Genomic DNA, 27,506 nt, shown 5'->3' with positions numbered 1-27,506 from the left:
TCTCTCCTTGAAGCTTCCAGGACAACCTTCCCCCTCAACCGGAATAGGGCCAAGAAATGAACAAAGTGATCACAGAGGAGTCAGATATCTGAGTAACTAATGGGTAATCCCAAGCCACCTTTGTTAAAGTTCACCCACCACTGTGGATTGAACATGTTGTTCGCCCTCAACCACATTTCAGAATGCCTCCATCCACAAAATACACTTAACAGAATGTTCAAATGCATTCATAAATTAATAAGTAAAGTCATCCAGTAGATTTCCATTTGAAATCAAAAATCTCATAGCAAACTCACAGTGCAGTTGCTGATAAGAGCGATCTAACTGAACACATACAAGTTAGGAGATGGATCTTACATAGAATGTCTGCAGCATCTTCTCATTACCTATCAGGCTCTGCCACAGTATCTTTACTGTGCAAAATTGTTAAATACAGATCTGTTACAGTTAATGCACCTACTTCCTTAATGCTCCCTGTACGTGTTGATTTATTGGTAGTCTGTACAGACCAGAAGCTCCTCGCTAAAAAATACCTACCCAAAAACAAAAAATAGATACTAAATGGCAGTTGGCCTTATTTAAAGTTTGGCAACTGTGTCACCAGCCATCTTCCATGTCAAAGGGCTGCTGGAATACAGATACCCAACTAACAGCAGAAGGTTTTGGCCCTTAATCAGTAAGGCTGGACCCAATATACATAAACACCACCAAAAAGCCAATACTGATGTCATTCGAGTTCCTTACTTGGCACATGGAACAACTCAATGTGACACACCAATGTATTTGATCTTCTTCTTTACTTTCTTCTTCTTTAATTTTTGAATAATTTTCAATGATTATATAAAAAAGAGTTTCAACAATTTACAAATCACAAATTTACAATCCACACCCACCATTTTTTACATATTCAACACAAAATCCAATATTGAGACATCAAAAAATACATGACCAAAGGACCACATATAACATAAAACAATTAATGACATACTTTTTGACAAAGACAAACAAACAAAAACAAAAGACTTTAGCACGTTTTTACTAATTGGCTTTCTTAAGCCTTACAGTCAAACCAAACAGTGCACTGTTCTAATTAGACCCACTGTACTTATTCAAAAATTAAAAAAGAAGAAAATAAAGAAGAAAATCAAATAAATTGATGTGTCACATTGAGTTGTTCCATGTGCCACTTCCATAAGTAAGGAACTCGAGTGACATCAGTATTCGCTTTTTGGTGGTGTTTATGTATATTGGGTCCAACCTTAATGATTAAGGGCCAAACACATCTGCTGTTAGTTGGAATACAGATACCAGCATACACGAATCTCTGCAGCTCCAGTGCATCTACAGATGGGTCCTGAGCAGGCACCATGTTACATGTTTACCTATCTCAGCATTCATTTGTTTCTGAAACAAATTTCCAAAGAAGGAGCTTGTTTCAGAAAATAAAAACAAATAATGGCCATGATGCTTCCTGCATAAGGGGCCATATTTGTTTGGAAATATATGACAGACCAAGGAAGGGAACATCAGTGGTGGTAGCCCCACCTTAAAAAGAACAGAGCTGTTGCCACTGTGACATGGCAGCTCTGTGGCAGCCAGGTTTTCAAGTCAAGGGTTTCCTTTGGAAGTACCAGTTTATGCTCCACCACCGGAAACCCATTGGTTTCCCCAATTTTAAATAAGGTGGGAAAGCAGCAAATTTGGTGGGGTAGAGTTTTGGCAATATATGGCAGAGCTTCTTGTCCACAAAACTCTTACTGCGGCCCAGACTCTTGCCAAAGGGCTTTCATAGCAGTGCTCACTGCAGTCTGCATTTATGCTTCATCCAACCAAGTTGGCTTTTCTCTTGCCTTCTGTGACTGAAGCACAACAATCTTTTTACGTTCAGAGACTGTGAACTCGAGCTTTCTGTTGTCAAAGTATAATTGTAGAATGTGAAGTCTGCCACCATAACTTCCTTCTGCGGTGCTGTGGTGAAGGTGATATCTGCAAAGCTCTTTCCTTGACCGTCCACTTCAGTTGTAGCCCAGAAGAGCTCTTGGACAGGATGGCGAAGAAGCCGAGTGTCTGTGAATCAGAGGTAAGAAGAAGGATGTGAGAAAGTGCCCTCTTTCTTTCATGGTATGCCCCCACTTTTGCTGAGTTGCTGATGTTCTTTGACTGAGTGTGTCCTGGGCTCCTGCAAATCAGGTTCCCAGGGCCTATGTTCCTTCCCTAAAACTGCATTGAAGCCTAAACCCAATTGGCATCTCTAGCCACATGTGACCAGAGAAGGCCTCAAAGGGCTGCAGCACTTATTGTGCCACCCTTAGAGGTCCTGTACCCTGACACTCACACACTGCCTTTGCAGGCTGCATGTCTTGGTGCAGAACAAAGTGAAGAGTGAAGAGTCGACATGGCACCATCCCTGTGTGCTATGCCAACAAACCACTGCCCTGGCATACATCAGCCACCCCTCTAGCTGGGTGCCCTATGCCCATGGTGAGGATACAGGCGCATGAGCCCTGTACCCCTACAGTGCCCAAGTCCATTCCTGGGCACTGTAAGTGCAGTGCTGCCATTAAGAGCATATGGTGCTGGGAGTTTGTCATTACGGACTCCACACCACCATAATGGCTACACTGAAGACTGGGAAGTTTGGTATCAAACTTCTCAGCACATTAAACCCACACTGATGCCAGTGTGGGATTTAATGTAAAATGCACAACAGAGGGCATCTGAGAGATGCCCCTGAAACTCAACCAACTTCTAGTGACACGACTGAGTGGCTGCTTAGGCTGCCACCAACAGACATGTTTCTGGACCCCTGGGTCGAGAGCCTGCTGCTCTCAGGGGCCTGAAACAATGCACATCCTGGGATGAGGTGCCAAGCCTCCTGCCCTAGGATGGGCAGGGTTCATGAAGGGAAAGCTTTAAAGCCATGCTTATGTCCGATTCTGGACCTCAGGGTCTTGAATTTTTACCTGACACAGGAGAAATTCGAGATGCTGACCCTTGCTCAGGTTCTTCTGGTGCTGCAGCAAGAGGACTGGATGGTGTTGATCGATTTGCAGGATGCGTATTTTCACATCCCCATCCTGAAGTCGCACAGAAAGTATCTCCGTTTTACAGTAGGATCGCAGCACTACCAGTTTGCGGTCCTACCGTTTGCTCTTACTACTGCACCTTGAGTCTTCACAAAGGTGATGGCAGTGATGGCAACTCATCTCAGGAGGTCGGGGATTACAGTTTTCTCTTATCGGGACGACTGGCTGCTCAAAGTGGAGTCGCCGGAGATGGTGCTTCATCATCTGCGAGTAACAACTCAGCTGTTCAACTTGGGCTTTTCGATAAATGTGTCCAAATCTCACATAGTGCCCTCTCAGCTCAACCTGTTCATAGGGGCAGTACTGGATACTACTGTGTGTTGAGCTTTTCCACCTCCACAGAGAATTCTCGACATTCAGTAGGTGATTCCTTTGTTTTACGATGGAGCGGTTGTTCCGGTCCTGAAGCTCCAGCGCCTGCTCGGTCTTTTCGCTTACTGCACTCCAGTGGTGCCTCCGCAGGCAGTGGTATCAACACGGAGATCTCAGGGAGTCAGTCAGAATCTCCAGAGACGCTGCAGCGGAGCCATTTCAGCCTCCTCTGCCGGTGGCCACAGTGATCACGGATGCCTCCACTCTAGGGTCGGGTGCTCATCTGGGGGCTCTGGAGGTCAAAGGTCTTTGGTCTTCAAAGGAAAGGTTGCTTCACATCAACCTTCTGGAATTGCGGGCAATACTTTTGGCACTAAAGGCTATCCTTCCTTCCCTTCACGGTCAGTCGGTTCAGGTCTAAGCCTGGGCAAAGCACTACGCTACGCTCGCGTAGTTTGCGAAGTTTGCGCTACTTCACACTACGCGAATTGCATGTAGCACAGTGCAAACACGCGTAGCGTAGTGCAGTGGTCATTTTTTGCTTGCTCGCGGTCCTCAACGTCAACGACCGCGAGCAAGCAAAATAACATCCCGGCGAGACTTTTTCCTCGTTCACGATCAGCAACATCAAGTTGCCGATCACGAGCGTGGAAAATAAACCTCCAGGCGAACTTCTCAACGCGGGGAGGTCAGGTTTCTCATTGCTAGTGGTCGCGTATGCTCGCGACTGCTCATGATGAGAAACTACCAGTCAGCGTTGAGAAAGCTGCCGCTCGAGTAGAAATCTACTTGAGCAGCAGAAAACGACTTCTTGCACTGTTTGCACGGTGCGGACAACTTGCATATTGCACTCTGCAGTTTGCGAAGCTACGTGTAGCTCGCGTAGTAAGAAGTGCACTTAGCGTAGCTACGCGTAGCGCTACTTCACAACCTACGCCCAGGGTTATTCAGGTCCTGATGGACAACACTACCACGATGTGGTACATCAACAAACAGGGAGGTGTAGGGTCGTATCGTCTCTGCCGAGAGGCTCTGCAACTCTGGTCCTAGGCTCAGGGCCATCAGATTTGTGTTTGCAAATCATCTAGCCGGGGTGCTGAATGTTCGTGTGGACAGTCTCAGTCGGCATTACTCGGCCAATCACGAGTGTCGGCTTCATCCGGAGGTGGTCCATTACATCTTCCAGATGTGGGGGTCTCCTCGGTTGGAACTGTTTGCCAATCACGAGAACGCGCACTGCCCATTGTTCTGCAGTCTCCAGTATCCAATGCAGTGAGCGCTGGGGGACGCGTTTCAGTTGGATTGGGGTTCGCAGCTCCTTTACGGGTTTCCTCCCATATCCTTGATTCCTCGGGTTCTGAGGAAGATTCGCCAAGACTGGGCTCAAGTTATATTGATCGCTCTGGATTGGCCAAGAAGGGTGTGGTACACAGATCTACTTCACCTCTCATCGCACCCTCCGCTCCGTCTCCCTCTCAGGGCAGACCTCTTCTCGCACGGGCAGGTTCTATACCCCCACCTCCAGAGCCTGCACCTTCATGCCTGGAGATTGAACGGGGCAACCTAAGTTCCTTCTCTCTCCCGCCGGATGTGGTGAATGTTATTTTATCATCCAGGCGACACTCCACCAAGTCTGTTTACTCTTCCAGATGGTCTAGATTCATTAAATGGTGTGGAGAGAGGTCCATTGATCCTTTAAAGGCTCACTTGTCATATGTTCTTCAGTTTTCTCTTTTCTTGGCACAGCAGGGATGTGCTGTGGCCACTGTTAAGGGCTCTTTGTCGGTGTCATCAGCGTTTCTTTGCCGGATCAGCCGTCTTTTTTCAAATCTCCTATTGTTTTGAGATTTATAAAGGGCCTTACCAATAGGTTTCCGCCTACTCCCTTTGTTATGCCTCAATGGGATTTGAATCATGTTTTAACTTTTTTGTTGGGTTCACCATTTGAACCCTTACATAGTTGTCCTTTGAGACTCATGTCTTTTAAAACGGTCTTTCTTGTAGCTATCACCTCAGCAAGGAGGGTGAGTGAGCTTCAGGCTCTCAGTTCAAACCCCCCCGTTTTTGACCATACATGTTGAAAGGATAGTCCCCAGGGCTGCTTTTCTGCCTAAGGTAGTTACTCCTTTTCATCTGGGGCAGTCCATTACTCTTCCTGTATTCTATCCTCCCCCTCACCCTTCCAAGGAGGAGGAGAGACTTCACCGCCTGGATCCTAAAAGAGCGGTGAGCTTTTATTTGGACAGGACTAAGGACTTGCAGTTGGACGATTAGCTCTTTGTGGGCTATATCGGATGCATGAAGGGCAAGGCTGTGCACAAGCGCACTCTATCCAGATGGATCATCTTGTGCATCAAGATCTGCTATGCCCTTGCTGGTAAGGAACCGCCTGAAGGTATTAGAGCTTATTCTACTAGTGCCAAATCATCCACTTCTGCTCTGGCTAGAGGTGTTCCTGTAGCGGGCATTTGTAAGGCAGTGACTTGGGCCTCCCTGCACACTTTCACAAAGCATTATTGCTTGGACTCCGAGATGAGGAGGGAGGGCCACTTTGCACGCTCTGTCCTGCAAGACTTTTTGGTATGAAGGGGTGGACACCCTCCTCTGGGAGTGGGACTGCTGTGGGAATCTATTCATAAGGTGAGGAATCAACAGGCAGATGTGTCCATCAGAAGAGTAGTTACTTACCTTTGGTAACGCTTTTTCTGGGGGATACAGTATCTGCCTGTGGATTCCTCACTGTCCCACCCTCGCCCCCGATGTCCACCCTTGTATACCATAAAGGTTTCTTTGTTTGACATGTTGTTTTACATTGTATTTTCAATCTATCTGGTTCATTTATAGGAAATGCTTATATTCTTTGGCTTTTCTTTTGATTTTACACTATGTGTATTTGTTTGAATATTGTGTACTTTGTATACTTTAAATCTGTTGTCGGTCCACCTGTTAGCCTCGGAGGCACAGAAAAAATGGGTGGAACTGACGTCATCACGCCGAAGAGGCTGTCTTACGGCTCCGGTGACATCATGCGGAGTCGCGAGCGGAGCCGTAGCATTGTGTCGTCCACGTCGGCGTGGAGATCCAGGAAACAATTCTGCGGAATGCTGGTGCAGGTGATATTCATAAGATGAGGAATCCACAGGCAGATACTATATCCACCAGAAAAAGCGTTACCGAAGGTAAGTAACTTGTTCTTCAGCCTCTATCGCGGGTTTTGGTCAGGATGACCCTGAGGGTGCTGGGCCTCATGGCCTTCTGCTTCTTGTTGGTCGATCATGCCAGGTGGAATACGCGGGCTCTGCAGTGGGACCTGAAGTTACAGTGGGCGCAGTATTAGGGGAATCTGTCCAATGGCGTCCAGATCTCGAAGGGTACTGCACGACAATTGCAGTGGTGGCTCACGAACCAGGATTGGGTCAACGGCAGATCCCTCTCACTTCCTCCATCAGTTCACACTGTAGTGACAGACGCATCCCTTCTGGGATGGGGTGACCACATGGGAGAGGTGGAATTCAGAGGCCTCTGGTCTCTGGCGGACTCTGAGCTCCACATCAACCTTCTGGCGCTTCGGGCGATCCATCGTGCACTAAAAGCATTCCTTCCCGCTGTCCGGGGGAGAATAGTACTTGTGTTTATGGACAACACCACTGTCATGTGGTACTCTTATAAACAAGGTAGGGTAGGGTTGTGGACCCTATGTTAATAGGCCCTCTGTCTCTGGACATGGCTGGAACATCAGAGCATATCCATGGTGGTTCAACACCTGGCAGGTTCACTGAACGCCAGGGCGGACGAATTAAACTGCAGGTGCATGATGGATCACGAATGGCGTCTTCACTCGGAGGTGGTGCAAGGTCCCTTTCAACAGTGGGGAGAGCCTTGGTTAGATCTATTTGCCACTGAAGAGAAAGCGCAATGTCAGAGATTCTGCGCGTTGGAATTTCCAAGGTGGCACCCGCTAGGCGATGCTTTTCGTCGCGAGTGGAGTTCTATACGCCTTTCCGCCTATACCACTTCTGCCCAGAGTGCTGAAGAAGATCAAGCGTGACCAGGGCAAAGTCATTCTTGTGGCTCCAGATTGAGCATGAAGAGTCTGGTATCCTGAGCTGCTCAACATGGCCATCGATCCCCCAATCCGACTGCCTCTTTGGGAGGATCTGTCACAGCAGCAGAGGACGGTCCTCCACCCGAACCCTGTCCAGCATCCACCTCCTAGCGTGGAGATTGAACGGCAGCAGTTGACGTCAATTGACTTGCCTCCCAAAGTCTGTGATGTAATCTTGGCAGCCAGGCATCCCTCCACTAAGACGGTATATGCCTGCAGATGGAATACATTTGTGGCATGGTGCACAGCAAAGGCTGTGGATCCCCTTGCTGCCCCTCTTTCTGAGGTTCTCTTGTTCCTCCTGTCTTTGGCCCAGCAGGGCTCTGCTCTGGGCACTCTTAAGGGCTACCTTACGGCCATTGCAGCTTTCCCCAGGCTTCCTGATCAGCCTTCTCTTTTCAAGTCTCCTGTTGTAAATAGATTTCTTAAAGGCGTTACTCATCTTTTCCTCCTGTTCCCTTAGAAATGCCTCAGAGGGACTTGAACTTGGTTCTTACCTATCTGATGTGCGCTCCCTTTGAGCCGCTACGTAACTGTCCTCTCAGACTCCTCGCTCTGAAAACTGCTATTCTGGTGGCCATCACCTCTACGTGCAGGGTGAGTGAGCTGCAGGCTCTGTCTTCCAAGCCTTCTTTTCTGGCTGGTCATCCGGAGAAGGTCGTCCTCAGAACTCCACCTTCCTTTCTTCCAAAGGTGGTCACTTCTTTTAATATTGGCCAAAACATCACTTTGCCAAACTTCTTTCCACCTCCGTATCCTTCAAAAGAGGAAGAGAGGCTCTACTGTCTGGATTCAAAACGTGCGCTCTCCTTCTACTTGGATCACACCAAACAATTCCGGTGGATGACCAGCTCTTTGTTGGTTATGCCGGCGCTAAGAAAGGTTGGGCCGTGCACAAGCGGACCATCTCCAAGTGAGTTGTTCTGTGCATCAAGGCCTGCTATTCTTTGGCAAAGAAGGAGCCTCCAGTGGGGCTGCGTGCCCATTCCACCAGCACAACGGCAGCTGCTACTGCTTTGGGGCGGGGAGACCCCTACATGACATCTGTCAGGCAGCTACGCGGGCATGGCTGCACATGTTCACCAAGTACTACTGCCTGGACAGCCAAGTCCGGAGAGACGGCTTCTTTGGTCATTCTGTTCTCCAGGACTTCCTGGTGTGAACTTAGTTCGCAGACCCACCTCCGGGATTAGTATTGCTGGGGTATCTATTCTAAGGTAAGGAATCTATAACTAACTGTTTCTTTCAGATGAACAAGTTACTCACCTTTGGTAACGATATATCTGTAAGAAACATAGTTTAGTTATAGATTCCTTACCGCCCCAACCATCCTCCCCGTTCTGTGAACTGATTTCTAGGGTTAAGGACATCCTTTCAGGGCCCTAGTTTTGTGCACCAGTGGTCAGTGTCTTGCATGGCTCTGCGCTTCTAGCGTGGAATGTCATGTACAGAACCTGCGAGGGCGGCATCTAAGTAGCTACCGCAATGTCATCACGGGGACATCGACGAACCCGGAGCCGACCGACGCCACCTTTCGAAGTGCAGGGGTACGGCGGACGAAAAACTTTCCGGATCAAGTCTGACACCTGGGGGTAATTCTAAGATAAGGAATCTATAACTAACCTATGTTTCTTACAGATAGATCGTTACCAAAGGTAAGTAACTGTTGTGACTGATGCACCATGAATCCCAAAGGAATTCAGGAGTGGGGGATGAAACTCCTTGCAGCCTGACATTGAAAAATTCCTCATCACTCCAGGTCCCAAGCCTGCTCTCAGAGCTATTCGATGCACCAAAAGTTATTGTTGGGTAAGTACCACAAGCATAGAAGTCCAAGAAGTCAAAGCACTCTTCCAGTTCACTGCACCGGTCCAAATCATCAGACGAGGGGCGGGGATGACACCATAAGTCTAGGCCTCGCTCCTGCACACCACCCTCAGATCCTGTATCTGAGTTTGCTCCATGCCTTACTGACTTTCCTAGAGCCAGAGCAAACCCTACCCAACTCAGGGAGTTTAATGAGACTATGCACCTAATTTTTGAGGGTACAGACTCCTCTGGAGCGCCTTTGGGCCCTACTGCTCCAGGAAGTTTACCAACTGGATTTCCTCTGACGGCTTTGCTCTTGGTGCCAGTCAGGTCCTTTAGATCTGGTCCCTGATCCGGCCTGACCACAGTCGGGAATCCTCGACCTTCGCAGGAGTCTGGTCCCATTGGCCTGTTACCCGTGTCCGAGAGACTTTAGTGGTGCTAAGCCCATAGTCATTCCTGACTCCAACACACAGCCAGACCAACATCTTGTGACATCAGCACCGGCACCAACCGAGCCTTGTCTGCGTCAGAGACAGTGCCTACCTTCCTTGAAAGGCCCTGTGGGGATTTCGATTAGGTCTGTTCTTAGACCCCTATGGCTACCTGGATCTCCATCATGACCTTTTGACCCACTCAGAGAATTTCAACTACCATGATAAGCTGGCAGGTGCATGTGGTCTGGACACCTTGCCAGACGCTGACTTGGTCACTCCTCCTTGTGTGGTTCGCTGTAGAAGGGCAGCCTAGGTCCTCATTCTCCAGCTGCCCTTCATGGAAATCCAGACCAATGTCTTGACAGAGGTGCTTCAGCCTGGGGTGTTCCACTCTGAACCCCTACTGCCCTTTAATGAAGCCCTCTGTGATGTCCTGCTCGGGCCTAAGAGGCTAAATACCTTCAGTAAGAGGATTTTTACTTCCACCAGCCTTGCAATGTGGTTGGTGAACACAGCATGGCTCTTGAGCCAATATAGTCACACTGTGTGTTAGTTGCGCAGGTGCTGCCTTTGGTGTCAGAGGAGTCCTGAGGAATCCTGAATCAGGCTTTTTCCGTAAGCATGGTGTGAGAAAATGGGGTTCTGTTGCAGTACCCCTCCACACTTTTTGCCTGGCTTTTGATGTAACTTTGACTGTAGAGTAGTGGGTCCCCTTTGTCCAGGTTCCCAGTACCAGTGTTCTTTCCCTAAAACTGCTCCACAATTGGCCCTTCAGGCCTCCGTGAGTCCCTAGTAAATTTTGCCTGGGTACCTAGGGCATTGGGACTGAAGAGGGTCCCCTATGTACCCCTCACCTAGGCCATACAGACAGCCACTGCAGCATGCATGGCCTGGTACCGACAAAACCACAAAGTCGTCATTGCACGCTGCCTGTGTGCCAATGCAAAGAGCACTGCCTAAATATAGGTAAGTCACCACTCTAGCAGGCCTTACAGCCCTAAAGCAGAGTGCACTATACCACAGGTGTGGGCATATGTGCATGAACAGATATCCCCTACAAGTCCATTCTTAAATATTGTAAGAGCCAGAGAAGCCATAGAGAGTACATGGGCTGGAAACTCGACAAATCGAGTTCCCCAGCACTATGATGGCTTTTCTGAAACCAGGAGTGTTTGGTACTAAACAATTCCTTTTATTAAATCCTCACTGATGCCAGGGTATGATTTATTCAACCATGTACTGAGAGGACACCTCCGAGGTGCCACCTGAAAACCTACCAACCCTGGTGTGGTCACTGACTGGCTTTAGGCAGCCTGCCACAAACAGACATGTTTCTGGACCCCTGGGTGGAGAGACTGCTCTCTGGGACCAGAAACAATGCACATCCTGGGCAGAGGTGTCAAACCTCCTCCCCCAGGATGGGCACAGTGCTCGAAGGAGAAGCTTTAAAGGCCTGCCGCTTTGTAATGTGACCCCCAACCTCTGCTGCTAGCAGCAGATGGCAGCCCTCGGTTTACACCCCTGCTTTGGGCAGGACATCTGGCGGGAAAACTTAGAAAGACTAGGAGGTCTGCCCACTTTTGCTAACCCCATCCCTCAGGTAGAGGAGGCAAAGATAAGCACACTTTTCAGTCCCCTCCATCTTGAAGATGAGGGGACTCTTCCAATCAGGGCATAATAGGGGTGTGGTCCCCCCAGGTGAGGTGCCCATTGGCCCTACCTGTTACTCCCTTAAAATGCCCCCTAAATCTTGTACTGATCGATTTTTGTTTGTTGCATGGTCTGGGCCATGTTATCCTTACCCATGGTGTTGGCACTGTTCAGTCAGCACAATGTTGAAATCTTATTGCATACAGACACCACTGTATCAACGTTCAACCTATAAAAATATGCTGTGTGCAGCTATTCTGCCCTACTGTGCGTTGTTTGAGTAATATTGCTGGACCACCTGTGTTGTCTCATTTTTGTTGTCTCACACTGCTAAGGGAGCTCGCACCAAAGCACAAGAAAGTAGCAGGCTACAGTTTGAGTTACAACAGAGGGAGACCCAGATGCAGTTTCAATGGCTGGGCAGCCGGCAACCCACAGTTCTAGCAATGATGCGGGAGGAAGTGCAAAGTATGCATTGGACGGCGCTATGCAGACCATGGAAGAATTAAATCGGCTCCTTCCGGCGCTGCAGGCAACACCCCAATGCCTTTAGGTGAGACCACATAGCCCGGCATTCTGGCAGGGGGGGAGGGCACCATCCCCGAAGTCGCACACAGCCGTGCTCTGTTGAGTCACACTCCGTTCCACTCCCACCCTGGTCTCAGGAGGCTGTTGGGGGCCACACCATGTCATAGTAGGCTAGCTGGTGTAGTCATTTCGGGTCGGTCAGGGCTCACCGTGACAGCACAACTCCCCTCTCAGCACAGGCAGGGGACAAAGGACTCCCAAGACACATCCAGTGTAGAGTCCCTTAGAGGCAGTGTGGGGGGGGGGGAGTGTGTCAATCAGCCCGGCCCATAAGCAGAGCCGTCCTCATATCCCCCTCATATCCCCAGTTCGGGAAGCACTAGCACCAATAGTTCATGGATCAGGCGCCCACAGGATTAAACATCTCAAAGTCCTGATCCAGGCCCTCACAGAGTCCCCTTTTAGCAGCCGGCCCCCCTCAACTCCCTGCCAGTGTACATTGAAGGTACAGTGTCTAGAACAAATTTGGTGGAGTGATTTCCTATCCAAATGTCTAGTTGGGGATATTTCTTTAAACGGTCCGGGTCTGCCACCATGCACACATATTCGTCACTATCTTGCGATATGGGAGTGAGGGCAGATGATTCTCTTGATGTTGATTGTTGGGATCGATATGATTTTTGTGACTGAGTGCTGGATCTGGACGAGCTCGTTGAGCCGTCTCTCCTTCCTTGCACCGCCCTCACGTGGTGGCGTGGTCCAGTATTTCGCTTGGGGGCTACTAGACATTCAGCACCGGTGCAGCACGACGCCGCCTCAGGTCATGGGGACGCACACACCACCGCCCTGTTGTGGACGGGAGAGGCCGCGGTGGGTGAGCCTCCAATCTCTCCTCTTCGGCTCTCCGTTGGCCGCGGCTGCCCCTCAGCAGCAGTACGGCCCTAGGCTAGGTGCATCGTTCCTCCGGCCTCAGGAGCTAGCTGCGCCCTCGGCAGGGCACGCGCCGTCAGCCACTTGGGCCCTCCGGCCTCATTGTCCACGCCTCTGGAGCCAGCCGCCCCTGCCCCGGAGGGCACGCATTGTCTCCCAGCAGCTAGCGGCATCCTTGCATCGCACCTCCTCCTCGACAGGGGGGAGGGTTCGCTTCAGCCTTTCGTGTCCCACGCTATGAAACACGCGGACACGAGCTGGGGTTATGCACGTCTTGTTTTATTTGTATTGTTTTCCCGACTGGCGCTCCCTCGCGCCGCCTTCCCATTCCGCTTCCTGCCATGCCTGATCCGGAAGTTACAGATGGAGTCAGGCATAGCGACACAACACCTACCCCTTTTTTTGATTTGTCAACTATCCCAGCTCTTTTCTTTTCTTTAGAGTTCCTCAATGAGTCGAACTGGTCTCCAGATGGTTCTCTGTGACCACCGAGAGGGACCCCTCTCTACAACTTCATTCACATCGGTTGCGCGAGGATGTTCTTCAGGATCATCCGCTCCTGGGCTCGATGTGTCTGTGTCCCAACCTGTTTCATTTTCTCGACTGTAGGCCGCTGGGTTGCACTTCTTGAAGTGCGACACATTTCTTGTGGTCCTCTTGGTTGCAGAGGCAGCTGTGATCATAGTCCCTCTTTTCTTTACCACTTGGAGCGGGTGGGCATAATAGCGGCTGTCTGCTTTGGTTTTCCGTTCTTGCCTCACCAGTACCCAGTCTCCTTCGCGGATGTCAGACCCCTTGGCGTGTCGAAGATCATCAGCGTATTCCTTCACTTTTGCTTTCTTGTCCTTGTCGATGTTCACTAATGTCTCGTGGTCCGAGATCAGGAGTCTGGATTGTGTGACTGCATCCGAAGTCGGTATCCTGGTGCGCAGGGTTCTCCCGAGAATCAGGGTGGCGTGACATCTGTTATTGGTGCTATGTGGTGTAGTCCTGTATGCTCGCAACACTTCATTGATTGCTGGTTGGATGTCACGTTGAAACAGCTCCGCTTGCTGTATCGTTTTCTTCAGAGTAGCCATGAAACGTTCAACCATTCCATTGGCTTGGGGCCACAAGGGAGTGATTTTCCGGTGTTTGAAATTCAGGTTATTTGCGAAATCTATGAATTTGTGTCCATTGAAGGGTGGTCCGGTGTCTGTCTTCACCACCTTAGGTATTCCCCATGCTGCAAACACTTCATCAAGAATAGGTATGACAGTGGATGCTTTTGTAGCTGAGATTTGATGTGTAATGGGTAATCGGGAATATTCGTCCATGATGACAATTACATATTTTCCGGACTTCAGTGGCCCGAAGAAGTCGACAGTTACTTGTTGCCACACACTGTCTGGGAGGTCCGACATCTGTAATGGGGCAGGTAGTTCTTCTCGCCCTACTAGTTGGCCCTGTGGGCAGTCTTGAAGTGTGGCTTCCACCATCTGGTCAAGGGACGGGAACCAGACCCTCTCTAGTAGTGCTTTCTTCGTGGCCACTACGCCTCTGTGGCCTTCATGCGCTAAATTGATGGTCCCTTGTCTTAGTTGGTGAGGGATGACCATTCTTCTGTCTCTCAACAGCAACCCATCTGCACTGATCGTGAGATCATCTTTGACGTGTCTGAAAGATGAGAGTTCTTGCACATTGATGACGATCTTCGTTTGCGGGTCATCCAGGTGTCTTCAGGAGTGTGTGCGGAAGCGTTGCATGACGTCTTGAAGTGTGGCATCTTTGGCAGTGGCCTCTATGATGGCTTCTAGTGGGACAGTAGGTGGGCGTGCTTGATCAATAACAAAGTGATGGTACTCTTCGGCTAGCGAGTCACGTGTCTGTGTCAGCACTTGTGGATGACGTGATATGTAGTCCGCCGGATTCTCCACCTTCCCCGGTTTGTGAATGATGGTGTGCATGTAGTCTTGTGAACGGATCCCCCACCTCTCAATCCTTGGAGGTATCTTCGCTCATGGGTTGCCAAAGATGGTAATTAAGGCTTGATGGTCCGTGATGAGTGTGAAGTGTTTCCCATATACGAATAGATGGAAATCCTTGCATGCCCACACAACCGCCAGACTTTCCTTCTCAGGTTGTGAGTATGCTTTCTCTGTGTCGGTGAGGCTGCGGCTGGCATAGGCCACGATGTGACGCTGATCCCTCTCGTCATCATATTGGGCTAGAATAGCGCCACGTCCAACAGACTGTGATCTCAGTCTTTCTTCTAGGGTTGAAGTATGCCAGATGAGCGGCAGAGCTCACTGCCCTTTTGATCTTATTGAAAGCGCGCTCACATGCATTGGACCACTGAAATGCTTGCCCTTGTCTCATGAGTTCTCGCAGCAGGTAGCTGATGGTCTCATAGTCCTTGATATATCGGGCGCAGTAGCTGGCCATGCCCAGTAAGGACCGAATGTCGCTGACATCATAAGGTTGTGGAGTGTCAGCCAGTGCTGAGACTTTTCAGGATCCAGTCTCATGCCATCTTCAGAGAAGATGTGACCATAGAATTTGAGAGTTGACCTATGGATTTCACACTTACCTCTGTTGAGTGTGAGGTTGGCGTTGAGAAGGGCATGACACACGCAATCTAGGGCTTTGTCATGGTCTTCACGTGTAGCACCGAAGACGAGGATGTCATCGCTGTAGTTGAATGAATTTGGGATGTGGTGGATCACTTGCCGAACTGCCTCTTGAAAGATCTCTGCCGCTGAGGAGATACCAAAATTGAGGCGCTTGTACCTGAAAAATCCTTGATGTGTAGTAAACGTGGTGATGTACCTGGATTCTTCATGGAGTTCGAGCTGGTGATATCCTTTATTGAGATCTAATTTTGAGAAAACTGTCACTCCGTTCAGGCGAGTGATCATGTCGCTGATGTGAGGTCCGGGGTGCCTCTCTCGCTCCATGGCTGTGTTCGGGGCGCGCATGTCAACGCATAGGCACACTTTGTTTTCGTGGCCCCCTTTAGGCATGACCACTACTGGCGACACCCATGGAGTAGGTCCGGTTATCCGCTCTCAGCAGGTCTTGGAGCTCGTCATCAACTGCTTATTGGAGATGAAATGGTACTTTCCTATGATGCTGAGCCACAGGCATTACTTGTTCGTTTATGTGTAGTTTGACCTTGACATTGGCTAGTTTCCGTAGGCCTGAGAATAGTTTTGGGAATTTGTTTATTATGTCGGGTGAGTCATTGACTTTGAAAAGAATCTCTACCAGCTTCAGCAGTTCTGCTGTAGGTAAACTCAGGAGGCACTCAACCGCTTCAGGACCTTCTATTCCATGAACGTGACCTTGAATTGTTCTGTCTTTGTCGGTCACTGTCGTGGGAAACCATCCTAAACATGGCAGTAGGTCTTTGGACATGCATGTGTAGACGCGCACTGCGGCTGGTTCCAATTTCGGCTTCAGGCACATCCTCTCATATTCTGTCGTGCAGATGTAATTGTGTGATGCTCCCGTGTCTAGAACAAATTTGGTGGAGTGATTTCCTATCCAAATGTCTAGTTGGGGATATTTCTTTAAACGGTCCGGGTCTGCCACCATGCACACATATTCGTCACTATCTTGCGATATGGGAGTGAGGGCAGATGATTCTCTTGACGTTGATTGTTGGGATCGATATGATTTTTGTGACTGAGTGCTGGATCTGGACGAGCTCGTTGAGCGGTCTCTCCTTCCTTGCACCGCCCTCCCGTGGTGGCGTGGTCCAGTACTTCGCTTGACCGGTCCCACTTCTTTACGACGAGTTTGGCACATTGCTTCGAAATGATTTTCCCTTCCGCATCAGTTACATTGTTGTCCCATGGCCGGGCAGGTGCCTGTGTGATGGTAGTCTAGACCACAACGATGACATTGTGGTGGTGCTTCTGGGCATTTCCGCTTCTGGTCCTACCACGGGATGAGCTTGTGGACTTTCCCGGTCTCCGAGGATCCTGCCGACATCTGACTTCTGTCTGAGATTGTATTCGGAACGCTTGTTCTCGTTTCTCTGCCTTGCCGGTTTCCATTTTTTTTTGCGTGCTCTTCTGCTTGATAATTTATTCGTGTGAGTTCCTCGATGTTGTCAAGCGAGTAGTGTTTCTTTAGTAGTCGACGTCGTAGTGACTGATTGGCACCCTTCAATGATGCGTAGACGAAGCGCATCTTCTGTGTTGAATTTATCAAATTCCAGTATCGTGCCAGGCGTTTTAGTCAAGAGATAAAGTCGCCCATGGACTCATCCCATTCTTGGGACGCAAGGTTGAACGTGTAACGTTCGTAGTCCAAGCTGCGCTTGTGAAGGAACTTTCTGTTTAAGGCTTCTCTCACATCTGCATACGACGCAGCATTTTTCTGGAGGCAATTTTTTGATGATCTGTCCGATGTCTTTGCCCACCAAGTTCTTCAATGCTATGAGTTGATGGTCGGGGTCATTGACTCGTGAGTCTTTCATGAAATCTTCAAATTCTTCTAGCCAGCTCTTCCTCTTGGGATCCATGGTGTTCCCAGACGTCAGTGTTAGGGGTTCAGGGGGACGCAGGAACGATCCCCCCATTAAGATGGGTCCTTGCGGCTTGGCTTGGTCTGGACCTGGCAGTGCATTTTGTGTCAGGCTGAGTGGTCATGGTGGCGAGTTGTTGTCTTCACTGCCTTCTCTGATGCTCACAGTGGCGTCCAGGAGGCTTTGAAATAGGGTAATTTCTACTTGCGCCTGACTTTAAAATGCCCGCCAGGCCGGTGGCAGTATTCTCCTATGAGGGATGACCTCAAAATGGCCACCGAATGTGACCTCTTGTGCCTATTTATCAGTGGGGGAATCGATGTCCTTACCCCATTTTGTGCACTGTTTAGTGTGGTTGAGGCTCCAGAGGTTCGTTCTGCTGGGCGCTCTGATTACTGGCCGGAATGCAGACTGAATTACTGGCGCGCTCGCTCTGACGAGTTGTATCCTTTTTAAACTGCACCTGACTCGCGAGCGGCGATTCTTCTTGCGTGACGATGATCCCGAGGGTGTTTTGCATCCCACCCTCGTTGCCAGGTTTTCATGTCCCGCCCTATGAAACACGCGGACACAAGCTGGGGTTATGCACGTCTTGCTTTATTTGTATTGTTTCCTCGACCGGTGCTCCCTCCCGCCGCCTCCCCTTTCCGCTTCCTGCCATGCCTGGTCCAGAAGTTACAGATGGAGTCAGGCATGGCGACACGAGACAGCCATCGCTCCTTCCAGACTCACAGGTCCGCCACAGCCCAACCTGGCCGCAGCCCCACTCGCTCACTAGGCGGGTTCTCCCCGCTCCGTCACAGCTGGTCCCGTAGCACCCCATGGCCGTGGAGGAGCACCTACCTTCTCCCCATCTGTGTGTTTGGACTGGCATGCCCCTTTGCATTTGAGAGCTCGTGCAGCAGGATTTTGTCGGATTCAATTTACTGGCTGGAGTGAGCGTTTAGTGCTGCCACTTGGCCATCTTGTTGCCACGCTCCCTTCAGTCACAAAGTTTAAACAGATGTTTATTATTAGCGTGCACGTTAAAACCAGACACAGGGTCAGTTTCCCCTTCAAGCCGATTGCATCCATGGGCAGTGAGTCAGTGAGTTGAATGTTATCCAGCTGGTTGATTCAGTTGATATCATCTGGGATGTGGATCCTTTGCTATTGATAACCTCCATTCATTATAATCTGAGGAGTGGAATATCACAGACGATTAAATCCAATGGCAGTGATTTGGCTGGAGGAAAGGAGATGTTACGTACCTAGTTGGTTAAGTTCATTGGTAGTAATCAAAAGTTTAGACCATTCCCATGAAGTTTAAATCCAGTAACATTGACCTGCGGACTTGATTAGTACTCAGGGTTGTATATCACAATATCGAGGAGAGCTATACAGTACAGTATATGCAACTACAAAATGTATCATGCAAAAATATCATGTACCTAAATAACCATGAAGCTATGTGTAGGTAAGTATTTTCGTCATTCCCAATATCATATTGAGTTATTGTTCAGGTACATATGTCTGGAGTTAAGTATAGACTATACTGTATAGTAAACTGGTTTACCTTCACAATTTTTTAGTCGCAATATTTTTGTAGGAGGCTATTTCATCCATGATATACTGAAAGTATACCATACCACAAAGGCTATGTCAGTTGATCGCAATCTGGAGGGCGCATTATCATACTAGCGATTAAATCCAGCAGCAGTGAACCAGAGATTTGATGAAAGCTAAGCAGGTTAAGTCCATCGATAGTAATCAGAGGTGTAGATCGTTCCCTAGACAAATTGCATCACAGTGATCCTGGACCTATTTGGTTAAGCCTACTGATAGCAGATTGGGGAGCTGAAGATCATCCAGAAGACTAGATCTAGGCAGAGGCATGGACCCTTTGCTAACAGACCTTGTCCGGTATGACAGGTCTGTGGTGCTGATTATTGCCTGGGTGGCTATGTCCATTGACAGTAATCTGTGGGGGTGGAATATCTCCCAGAGGATTCCAGTGGTAGTGACCCAGGGAATTGATTATAAAATAACAGATTAAGTCAGTTTAAAGGTGTGGATCCTCCCCAGCAGACTTAGTCCAGAGGGAGTGACACAGAGAGTTGAATATTAGCCGATTGGTTAATCCCACTGTGAGAAAGTGGCTCTGTATAAACTGTTCCTTAATAGGTACAGGGTGTACAGAGTCCACAGACCCCAAGGTTTTAACAGAGGTTAAAGTTAGATATAACCTTACTCTCTAAAGTGGTAGCTTGGTCGAGCAGTAAGGCAGTATCAGAGGAAAGTGTAAAGCATTTGTTGTACACACTCAGTCAGCAAATGGTTCCACACACTCAATAACTGAACTCTAGGCCAATGGTTTAGATATAAAAAATATATGCTTGTTTTATTTTAGAACCAACACTTGGAATTAAAATATACTTTCTCGACAGGAGATGTTCCATATAAATACTTTTGTATATGCAATAGACTTTAGTAAACAGTTACAAGTAGTTGCAGTAGGCAACTCTATTTCTAAACACAACAATACATTGAGCTCAATGATAAATTCAAGTTATTTGAAACAGATTACTTTTTAGATTACTTTTGTAATTCCAGGACTGGATCCTAGATTCAGTCCTGGGTCAGTTCTCAGAATCAAGTGATGAAAGTCGACTTAAGTACTGTAATGATTTTTAACTAATATTTAGCTATTTTAAAAGTTGACACTTAGAAAATATTTCAGAGAAAACAATCAATGATTCCCTATGGAAGAAAATTCAGATTATAGGTACAGTATGTTCTCGTTACTTTTGTAATCCAGTACTGGGTGCCTAAACTCAGTACTGGGACCTTTATCCAAAACAGGTAAGTAATTACGTTTTCAGATATTGTACGATTTTTGAAGAATATTTAAAGATTGCAGAAATCAACACTTAGAAGAAATTTCACAGAAAAACAGTCAATGGTTTCCTATGGAAGAAAATTGAGTTAAGGGTAAGTACAGTTGTGGGTATTTTTCAGAGTCAGTGCTGGGCACCAAGATCCAGCACTGGGAGCTCACCTAAGAGCAGGTGAGTAAATTCGTTTTTGTCACTCGGCTGATTTTTGGTGAATATTTGAAGATTTGAAAAGTCCACACTTAGATTGAATTTCAGGAAAAAACCAGTCAATGTTACCCTATGAGGAAAGTAGAGTTTGCGGTTTTAGGGTAAGTACTCGACTGGCAGAGTTAAGGTTCTGGGCACAGACTCAGGGGTCTCCCAGGGTCAGGTAGGTACAGTTGGTTCACCCTCAGCGACTCTAGGGCGGCCGGGTGAATAGAGAGTTAGGCCCAATGTTATCCTATGAGGGCGCTCAATGGATTTCAATGGGAAATCTCCGGTTTGGAAAAAGACTGCAAGCTCGGGGACGAGGACTCTTCAGGTGCCACCACCACTTTGAGAGGTAAGTTGGGTAGTTGGAGGATAGGTAGGTACCCCGGGATTGGACACAGAGGGCCGTGGGGCGCCGGGTGCAGAGGTGCCTTTTGGTGTCGGAAAATCTTACACTCTGTTGATCGCGGTTGGGGTGGCACACTGTTCTGAGGCTGCAGGCTTCTTCAGGATTGTCGAGGGGGACCTTGGGTGCCGGACTCGGGGTCACAGTCGCCGTGGGGTCGTCCTCGTGGGTTTAGTTCACTCCGGCACCGGCCAGGCTTGGCTGGTGCAGAGTGGGCTGGGATCGCGGTTCTGGGCTGCTGCCAGGGGTGAAAGGTAGGTTCTGAGTAGAGCCTCTACTCATGGGAGTCCCAGGGGATCAGAGTTCAAAGGTAGCCAGGTCCTCCGGGGTTTCTGAGGTTGCTGGCCACAAGAGATGCCGGGTTTGTAGCAGGAGCAGGTTCGAGGTCGACAGGCCGGTAGGGCTGGGGCCAAAGCAGTTGGTGTCTCCCTCTCCTTAGCAGCTGCAGGGCAGGTCTTCTTTTCTTCTTGCTCTTCTTGTAGTTTCGGAATCTGGAATCTGGGGAAGGAAGGTTCAGGGTGCCCCTAAATTCTAGATTTAGGGGCGTTACAGGTAGGTGAAGGGCAGGGACCAATGGGTCCCCGTCCTGGGATGACTACACCCCCTATCCTGCCTCTCTCCTGTGGGAGGGGGGCAGTAGCCTAGTCCTGATAGGGTAGGGCTCCCCATCTTCAAGATGGCAAGAGCCCGGAGATGTGCTTCACCTCGCCTCCCCCACCTGAGGGGTGGGGTTGGCAGGCTGGCACATCCCCTGTCCTTATTTGGGGTTTTCCGGCCAAAGCTTCCCGCCAGAGTGGGGGGTTGCAGGGGCCTGGGGAAGCTCACAGAGGCGGCATGCCTTTGAAGCTTCCCCCTGCCCATCCTGGGGGAGGAGATTTAGCACCTCGCCCAGGATGTGCATTGTTGCAGGACCAGGAGACATGTCTGCTGGGTGGCAGCCTAGGCAGCCTAGGCAGCCTCAGAGCAGACGTGGATTCGTAGGTTAGGTTTCAGGGGGCACCTCTAAGATGCCCTCTGGGGTGCTGGGTACATTAAATCCCACACTGGCATCAGTGTGGGTTTAATGTGCTGAGAAGTTTGATACCAAACTTCCCAGTCTTTAGTGTTGCCATTATGGTGCTATGGAGCTCGTGTTTGACGAGCTCTCAGCACCATGTACTCTTAAATGGCAGCACTGCACTTACAGGGCTCAGGAATTGACCTGGGCACTGTAGGGGCACAGGGCTCCTGCTCCTGTGCCCACACCATTGGCATAGGGCACCCAGCTAGAGGCGTGACTGATGTATGCCATGGCAGTGTAGGTGATGGGCATGGCACACAGGGATGTGTGCCATGTCGACTTTATTTTGGTCTTACACCCAAACACTCAGCCTGCAAAGGCAGTGTGTGTGTGTAAGGGTACAGGGCCTCTAAGGGTGGCACAAGGTGTGCTGCAGCTCTTAGAGGCCTTCCTTGGTCACAAAGCCCTGGGTACTTAGGGTACCATTTACTAGGGGCTGACATGTGGCCAGGGTTTGCCAATTTGGGTTTGGTTTGTTTTAGGGAAGGAACATAGGCCCTGGGCACCTGATTAGCAGGAGTCCAGGGCACACTCAGTCAAAGTACATTCAGCAATTCAGCAAAAAGTGGGGGCATACCATGCAAGAAAGATGGTACTTTCTCACACCCACTGATTGTACTCAGGGAGTGTATTGTCATCTAGAATAATAAATCCGGTGGCAGCACCCAGTGGGCTGATAAAACCCAGAATGTTAAGTCCATTGCCAGTTATCAAAGTCCTGGTTCCCTCTCCAGCAGATTAAGTTGGGTGAGCGTTGTCCATGGTGTTGATTAGTAGGGGTGGTGCATTATTACCCAATGGTTTAAGTCCACTACTTGTAATCAGAGATGTGTATCCTTCCGCAGCAGAGTAAGCTCCATGTTTAGTAACATAGAGGGAATCAACAAAGTGTATTCTCTAGGCAGTTCGTGTTCAGCGATGATCGTCCATTTGTTGGACATTTCTTCACAGGCTGTGTGAGTAGTTCTACATATGGCTGGATGCAGTAATAGTTTTATTGCAAAGTCTGAAGAGCATAATCCGAGATGTAGAACCTTGTAAATCTTTGTGGTCTCACTGATAGTAACCAGGGGGTTGAATGGGTGGTTTAATGGAGAGGTTGGTTGACTCTCTAAACACTTGAGTAATTGGGATGAATGTAATCCAGTAACTATTGTGTCTGTAAGTGGGCCTTTCCTGGTGCTTATACATGAATATCGCCTACAAATACTGCTGATATGATGATGATCTGGGAGATGACACTAAATATTGATAGTTTGGTTGGATTGGCAGCTTAAGGGTGTGTGGTAAGCTCAAACCCCAATGATGGAGGACACCTGTACCATGGATAGCGCTGTGGTGACGACACATAGGTTTTCTAATCCACATGTGAGGGCTATGCTGGGGGTAGTTTTGTGCATTTGTTGGGCTGTGCTGATGATGCATGTGTGAAGCTTGTGATTACTTGTGCTATGGTGGGAATGTATTGGATAGAACCAGACAACTGTGCGAGAGGTGTATGGGTGCATTGTGGGTTTGGGAGCTGTGCTTGATGGGATATGTGATGCTGTTCTAGAGGAGAAAGCATGGGTGCCTGTGTGTCTTTGGAGGCCTTTGATGGATGGTATACATGGGTTTGTGGGGCTACTGCGCTGGAGGTGAACATGTATACAGGCGGCTTGGGGACTGTTTGAGGATGGTAGGTGTGTGGGTTTGAGGACAGCTCTGCAGGTGGCTGTGTAAGTGGATGGGTTTGAAGGGCTGTTCTGGGGGATGTCTTTGGTGTTCTTTGCAGAAGGTTGACAAATGAGTTGTGAACTTCACATGTAGAGAAGTGTAATTTTGATCTTGGCTTCTGGTGCAGATTCGATCCTACATGCGTCAAATTCTGGAAGGAATAGATTATCTACATCGGAGCAATATTCTGCATCTGGATATCAAGGTGAGTGAGTACTGCTGTCAGCTAGTTGTTTTCTTCATGCCCAGCATTTGCCTCCTTGTCTTGTAAAAACAAGTATGGTACTTACAGAGCAGTGTGGAGTTTTGCACTGTACGCAGGAATATTCCAGAGACAATATAACATATTGCTGCAGATCACGGCATCCTCCATCACAGAGAGACACACTACTCCTTCTTTCCGCCCTTAGAGCTTTACTGCTACAGTTCACTAGTCACAGCATCCAGCAGTGCACAAGATCACATTCCAATGTTCACTAGCATTGAAAGTCATATTGTGCATTATTGCAGAGTTTGACAGATGTTGATTATGATCCGAATACCATCTTTACGTCATGTGCTTCAGGCTTAAAAGTCTGTAAGAGGATTTTATGCACTGTTGGACCATTGAGGTAACCAGAGGGGCGCATGTTGTCCACCTTCTGTTTATATGAAATCATTGACGCAACCTGTGCTGGTTTTCAAGCACCAACTTTACCACTGAGAAACCATTTGCCACTTTAAAGAATGTAGAAAATCTAGTGATTTAGGGGATCATAAAACTCTCATCAAAGTATGGAACAGATCAAAGACATGAAATATATCCTTCTTCTAAACTCATTAATTATTAAGGTAAATTTGAAACATTTTCCTGAACAATGCCAATTAAAGGGCTCACATTTACTATTTTTTTTTTTTTTAATAGCGTTTTATATAGCGCTAACTTGACCTGAATCGGGTATCAGAGCGCTTTACATAGCACCAGTTGCATTACATGAGGACAAGTTAATTTTTGTTAGGCACGGGGAGATTAAGTGATTTGCCAAGAATCACAGGATGTTCAGCATCATTGCCGAGATTCGAACCCAGTTCCCTAGATTCGCGGTCGACCGCACTAGCCATTAAGCCAACTCCTCTCCGCACTACTATTCCAATTCCAACCTAAACAGACACCTTAGGCATTTAGGTTAGGGAACGTATAGTAGGATTATATATATATATATATATATATATTGTTTTAGCAAGATGGTATGATGGTGTGCCCTGTCCTGGTACTTTTAATTGCTTTCATTTGCTTCTGTCTATTGATGATTGCAGCACATATATTCTATGCAAGAATCACAATGGTTCAATGAACATTGAAAATGCCCCTCTGTATTTTTTGTATATTTCTCTGAGAGAGTGCCTACGTGACTGAACGAATGTGTTTTAGATCTGTTACCACAATTAATGGGGTAGTCAGGGTTGTCATGTTCTGTGGTTGCCCAAGCCACTTGCTACCTGTCTAGGTTTACGGGTGCTTATGGTGGCACTGTGAACTAGCTGGTCTCTAGCCCAACATATCCTGAGGTGGTGCACGGAATCAGTCTGACACCATCGCAAAATTCATGTTGTCCAACAAACGCACAGTTCCTACTGGTAAGTGGAAACTACACGACATGGCGCCACCAGCATTAGTAGAATGGGTTCTTATTTAATGATTTGCTTGAGTAGTTCTATTGTGCATTCTCAGAAACCCCCTACTTATCTCATAACCGGAGACGTCCGTGGTCGTAGGGACTATCGTCCTCAGCTTCGTAGGTAAACCCTACATATTGGCTGTAAGTTGTTTAAGCTTGAACTCTTCAAAGAATCTATTCCCACTGTGTTACCCTCTCTGTAATTCATTTACAATAATATCTGGAAAGGAAGAGGATCCAGCACTCAACATTGCTGAGAACTGCAGACATGCGATTACTCAAACTATTACAACATGATCTCACACTTAGGGTTGGAGATGTCACCTTCATGGTTGAGTCTAAGGAAACATATAGGACAGAGGTGTTCTATTCCTGGGTTACATTCCCCGCTGCAGATAATATAACATAGTTATTTCACACCTGCAAAGAGGATGAAGTACCAAACAATTATACACCATACGAAGATATAGAGACACCTCTAACATACCAAGAACATATAAATTGGTTTCATGGCGCCCTACCACAGACAACAGAAATCATTAGACTCGGTCCCTTTAGCAATGAGGGAGCGACATGGACAGTCTTAGCCAGATACACACTGCATCCTAATGTTGATTATTTATCAGCAGCACAGGTGCGGACAATATACAAAGATCTAGCAACCATATACAGATGTTTGACACAGCTCATTATGTGGACTCTAGCACTTTACTCTGCGCAGACTGCTGAATCTGCACAACCACAGTTGTCTACACCTAGCATCATCTCACAAACATTGAATGCAGTCATGGGTAAGGTTCTCATCAGATGGGAGGAGATTCCATTCTGGATTTCACAAAAAACAAACCAGCTTGAGGTAGTGTTTACCCATACGGGACTGCAGAAAAAACACAGAATATTAACAATGTATTTGATGATGGGATTGGCTCCCCCTTGGAAGACTGCACAACTTAGGGTACAGTCTTTGCTGCAGTATATACCACAACACAGTACCCCATTCATTGACTGTTTTGCCTTAAGTGCTTAAACAGATCCAGAATGGGTATGGAGCAGCACCTGCCCTAGACTTGGGGATGAAACTTGTGAGTAAATTTGCCTCTGTATATGCCATTATGTTGAGTGACATAAAGTGCAAAACAGTAGTATTGGGTATACGCCAGCGCCTAAGGGATTTGGCTCCATCACAACAGGAGCGCAAATTACCTAAGATTATCAAAGAAACCTTTGCTACGCTGGGTAGAGATAATTTGGGAGCCAGACCTGGTAAACCACAATTAAAGAGTAATTCTGAAAAGGATAACTCTAAGCAAGCACCCAACTCTTCAGCAAAGAAGAAGTGGGATAAAAAGTAAAACAAAGACAAAACCAAATCACGGGGTGGTTCTCCTCAATAGGAAGCACTAAACGTTTTCTAATCTCTGAAACCGTGATAATATTAGACCACCTGACAGGTATCAGTATACTGGTACATGTTCATCTTGTTCTTTCAGGAGTCATCCGAAAAGAGTTTGGAGGGATGTGGATGGTCAAAGTGCAGATCGAAGGAGCGTGTGAAACCAAAGAAGGGCTCACAATGCTCATCTGACTGCATCATTAAACAGGAAGATAAACCGAAACCTTCCATGCCTCAATAAAAAAAAAAAGAAGGTATCGGACTTAAGGTCAGGCATGTTACCCTCTCTGTAATTCATTTACAATAATATCTGGAAAGGAAGAGGATCCAGCACTCAACATTGCTGAGAACTGCAGACATGCGATTACTCAAACTATTACAACATGATCTCACACTTAGGGTTGGAGATGTCACCTTCATGGTTGAGTCTAAGGAAACATATAGGACAGAGGTGTTCTATTCCTGGGTTACATTCCCCGCTGCAGATAATACAACATAGTTATTTCACACCTGCAAAGAGGATGAAGTACCAAACAATTATACACCATACGAAGATATAGAGACACCTCTAACATACCAAGAACATATAAATTGGTTTCATGGCGCCCTACCACAGACAACAGAAATCATTAGACTCGGTCCCTTTAGCAATGAGGGAGCGACATGGACAGTCTTAGCCAGATACACACTGCATCCTAATGTTGATTATTTATCAGCAGCACAGGTGCGGACAATATACAAAGATCTGGCAACCATATACAGATGTTTGACACAGCTCATTATGTGGACTCTAGCACTTTACTCTGCACAGACTGCTGAATCTGCACAACCACAG

General features: G+C 47.9%; 1 protein-coding gene across 3 annotated transcripts in view; it reads left to right on the top strand.

Annotated features, from left to right (window-relative positions):
* The window catches only part of SPEG (striated muscle enriched protein kinase), a 1,671,639-nt gene that overhangs the window by 1,086,105 nt on the left and 558,028 nt on the right, over positions 1-27,506 (top strand). For all 3 annotated transcript variants that reach the window (XM_085650107.1, XM_085650106.1, XM_085650108.1), the window contains 2 exons: positions 2,020-2,080; positions 23,748-23,825. In XM_085650107.1, the coding sequence (XP_085506233.1) occupies positions 2,020-2,080; positions 23,748-23,825 (139 nt within the window). The remainder of the gene's footprint in view (positions 1-2,019; positions 2,081-23,747; positions 23,826-27,506) is intronic.

This window comes from Triturus cristatus, chromosome 3_2 (assembly GCF_964204655.1).
Source record: "Triturus cristatus chromosome 3_2, aTriCri1.1, whole genome shotgun sequence".
Classification (NCBI taxonomy): Eukaryota; Metazoa; Chordata; class Amphibia; order Caudata; family Salamandridae; genus Triturus; species Triturus cristatus.
Note: the sequence above shows the minus strand (reverse complement) of the source record. Positions and strands in the feature narration are given on the sequence as shown.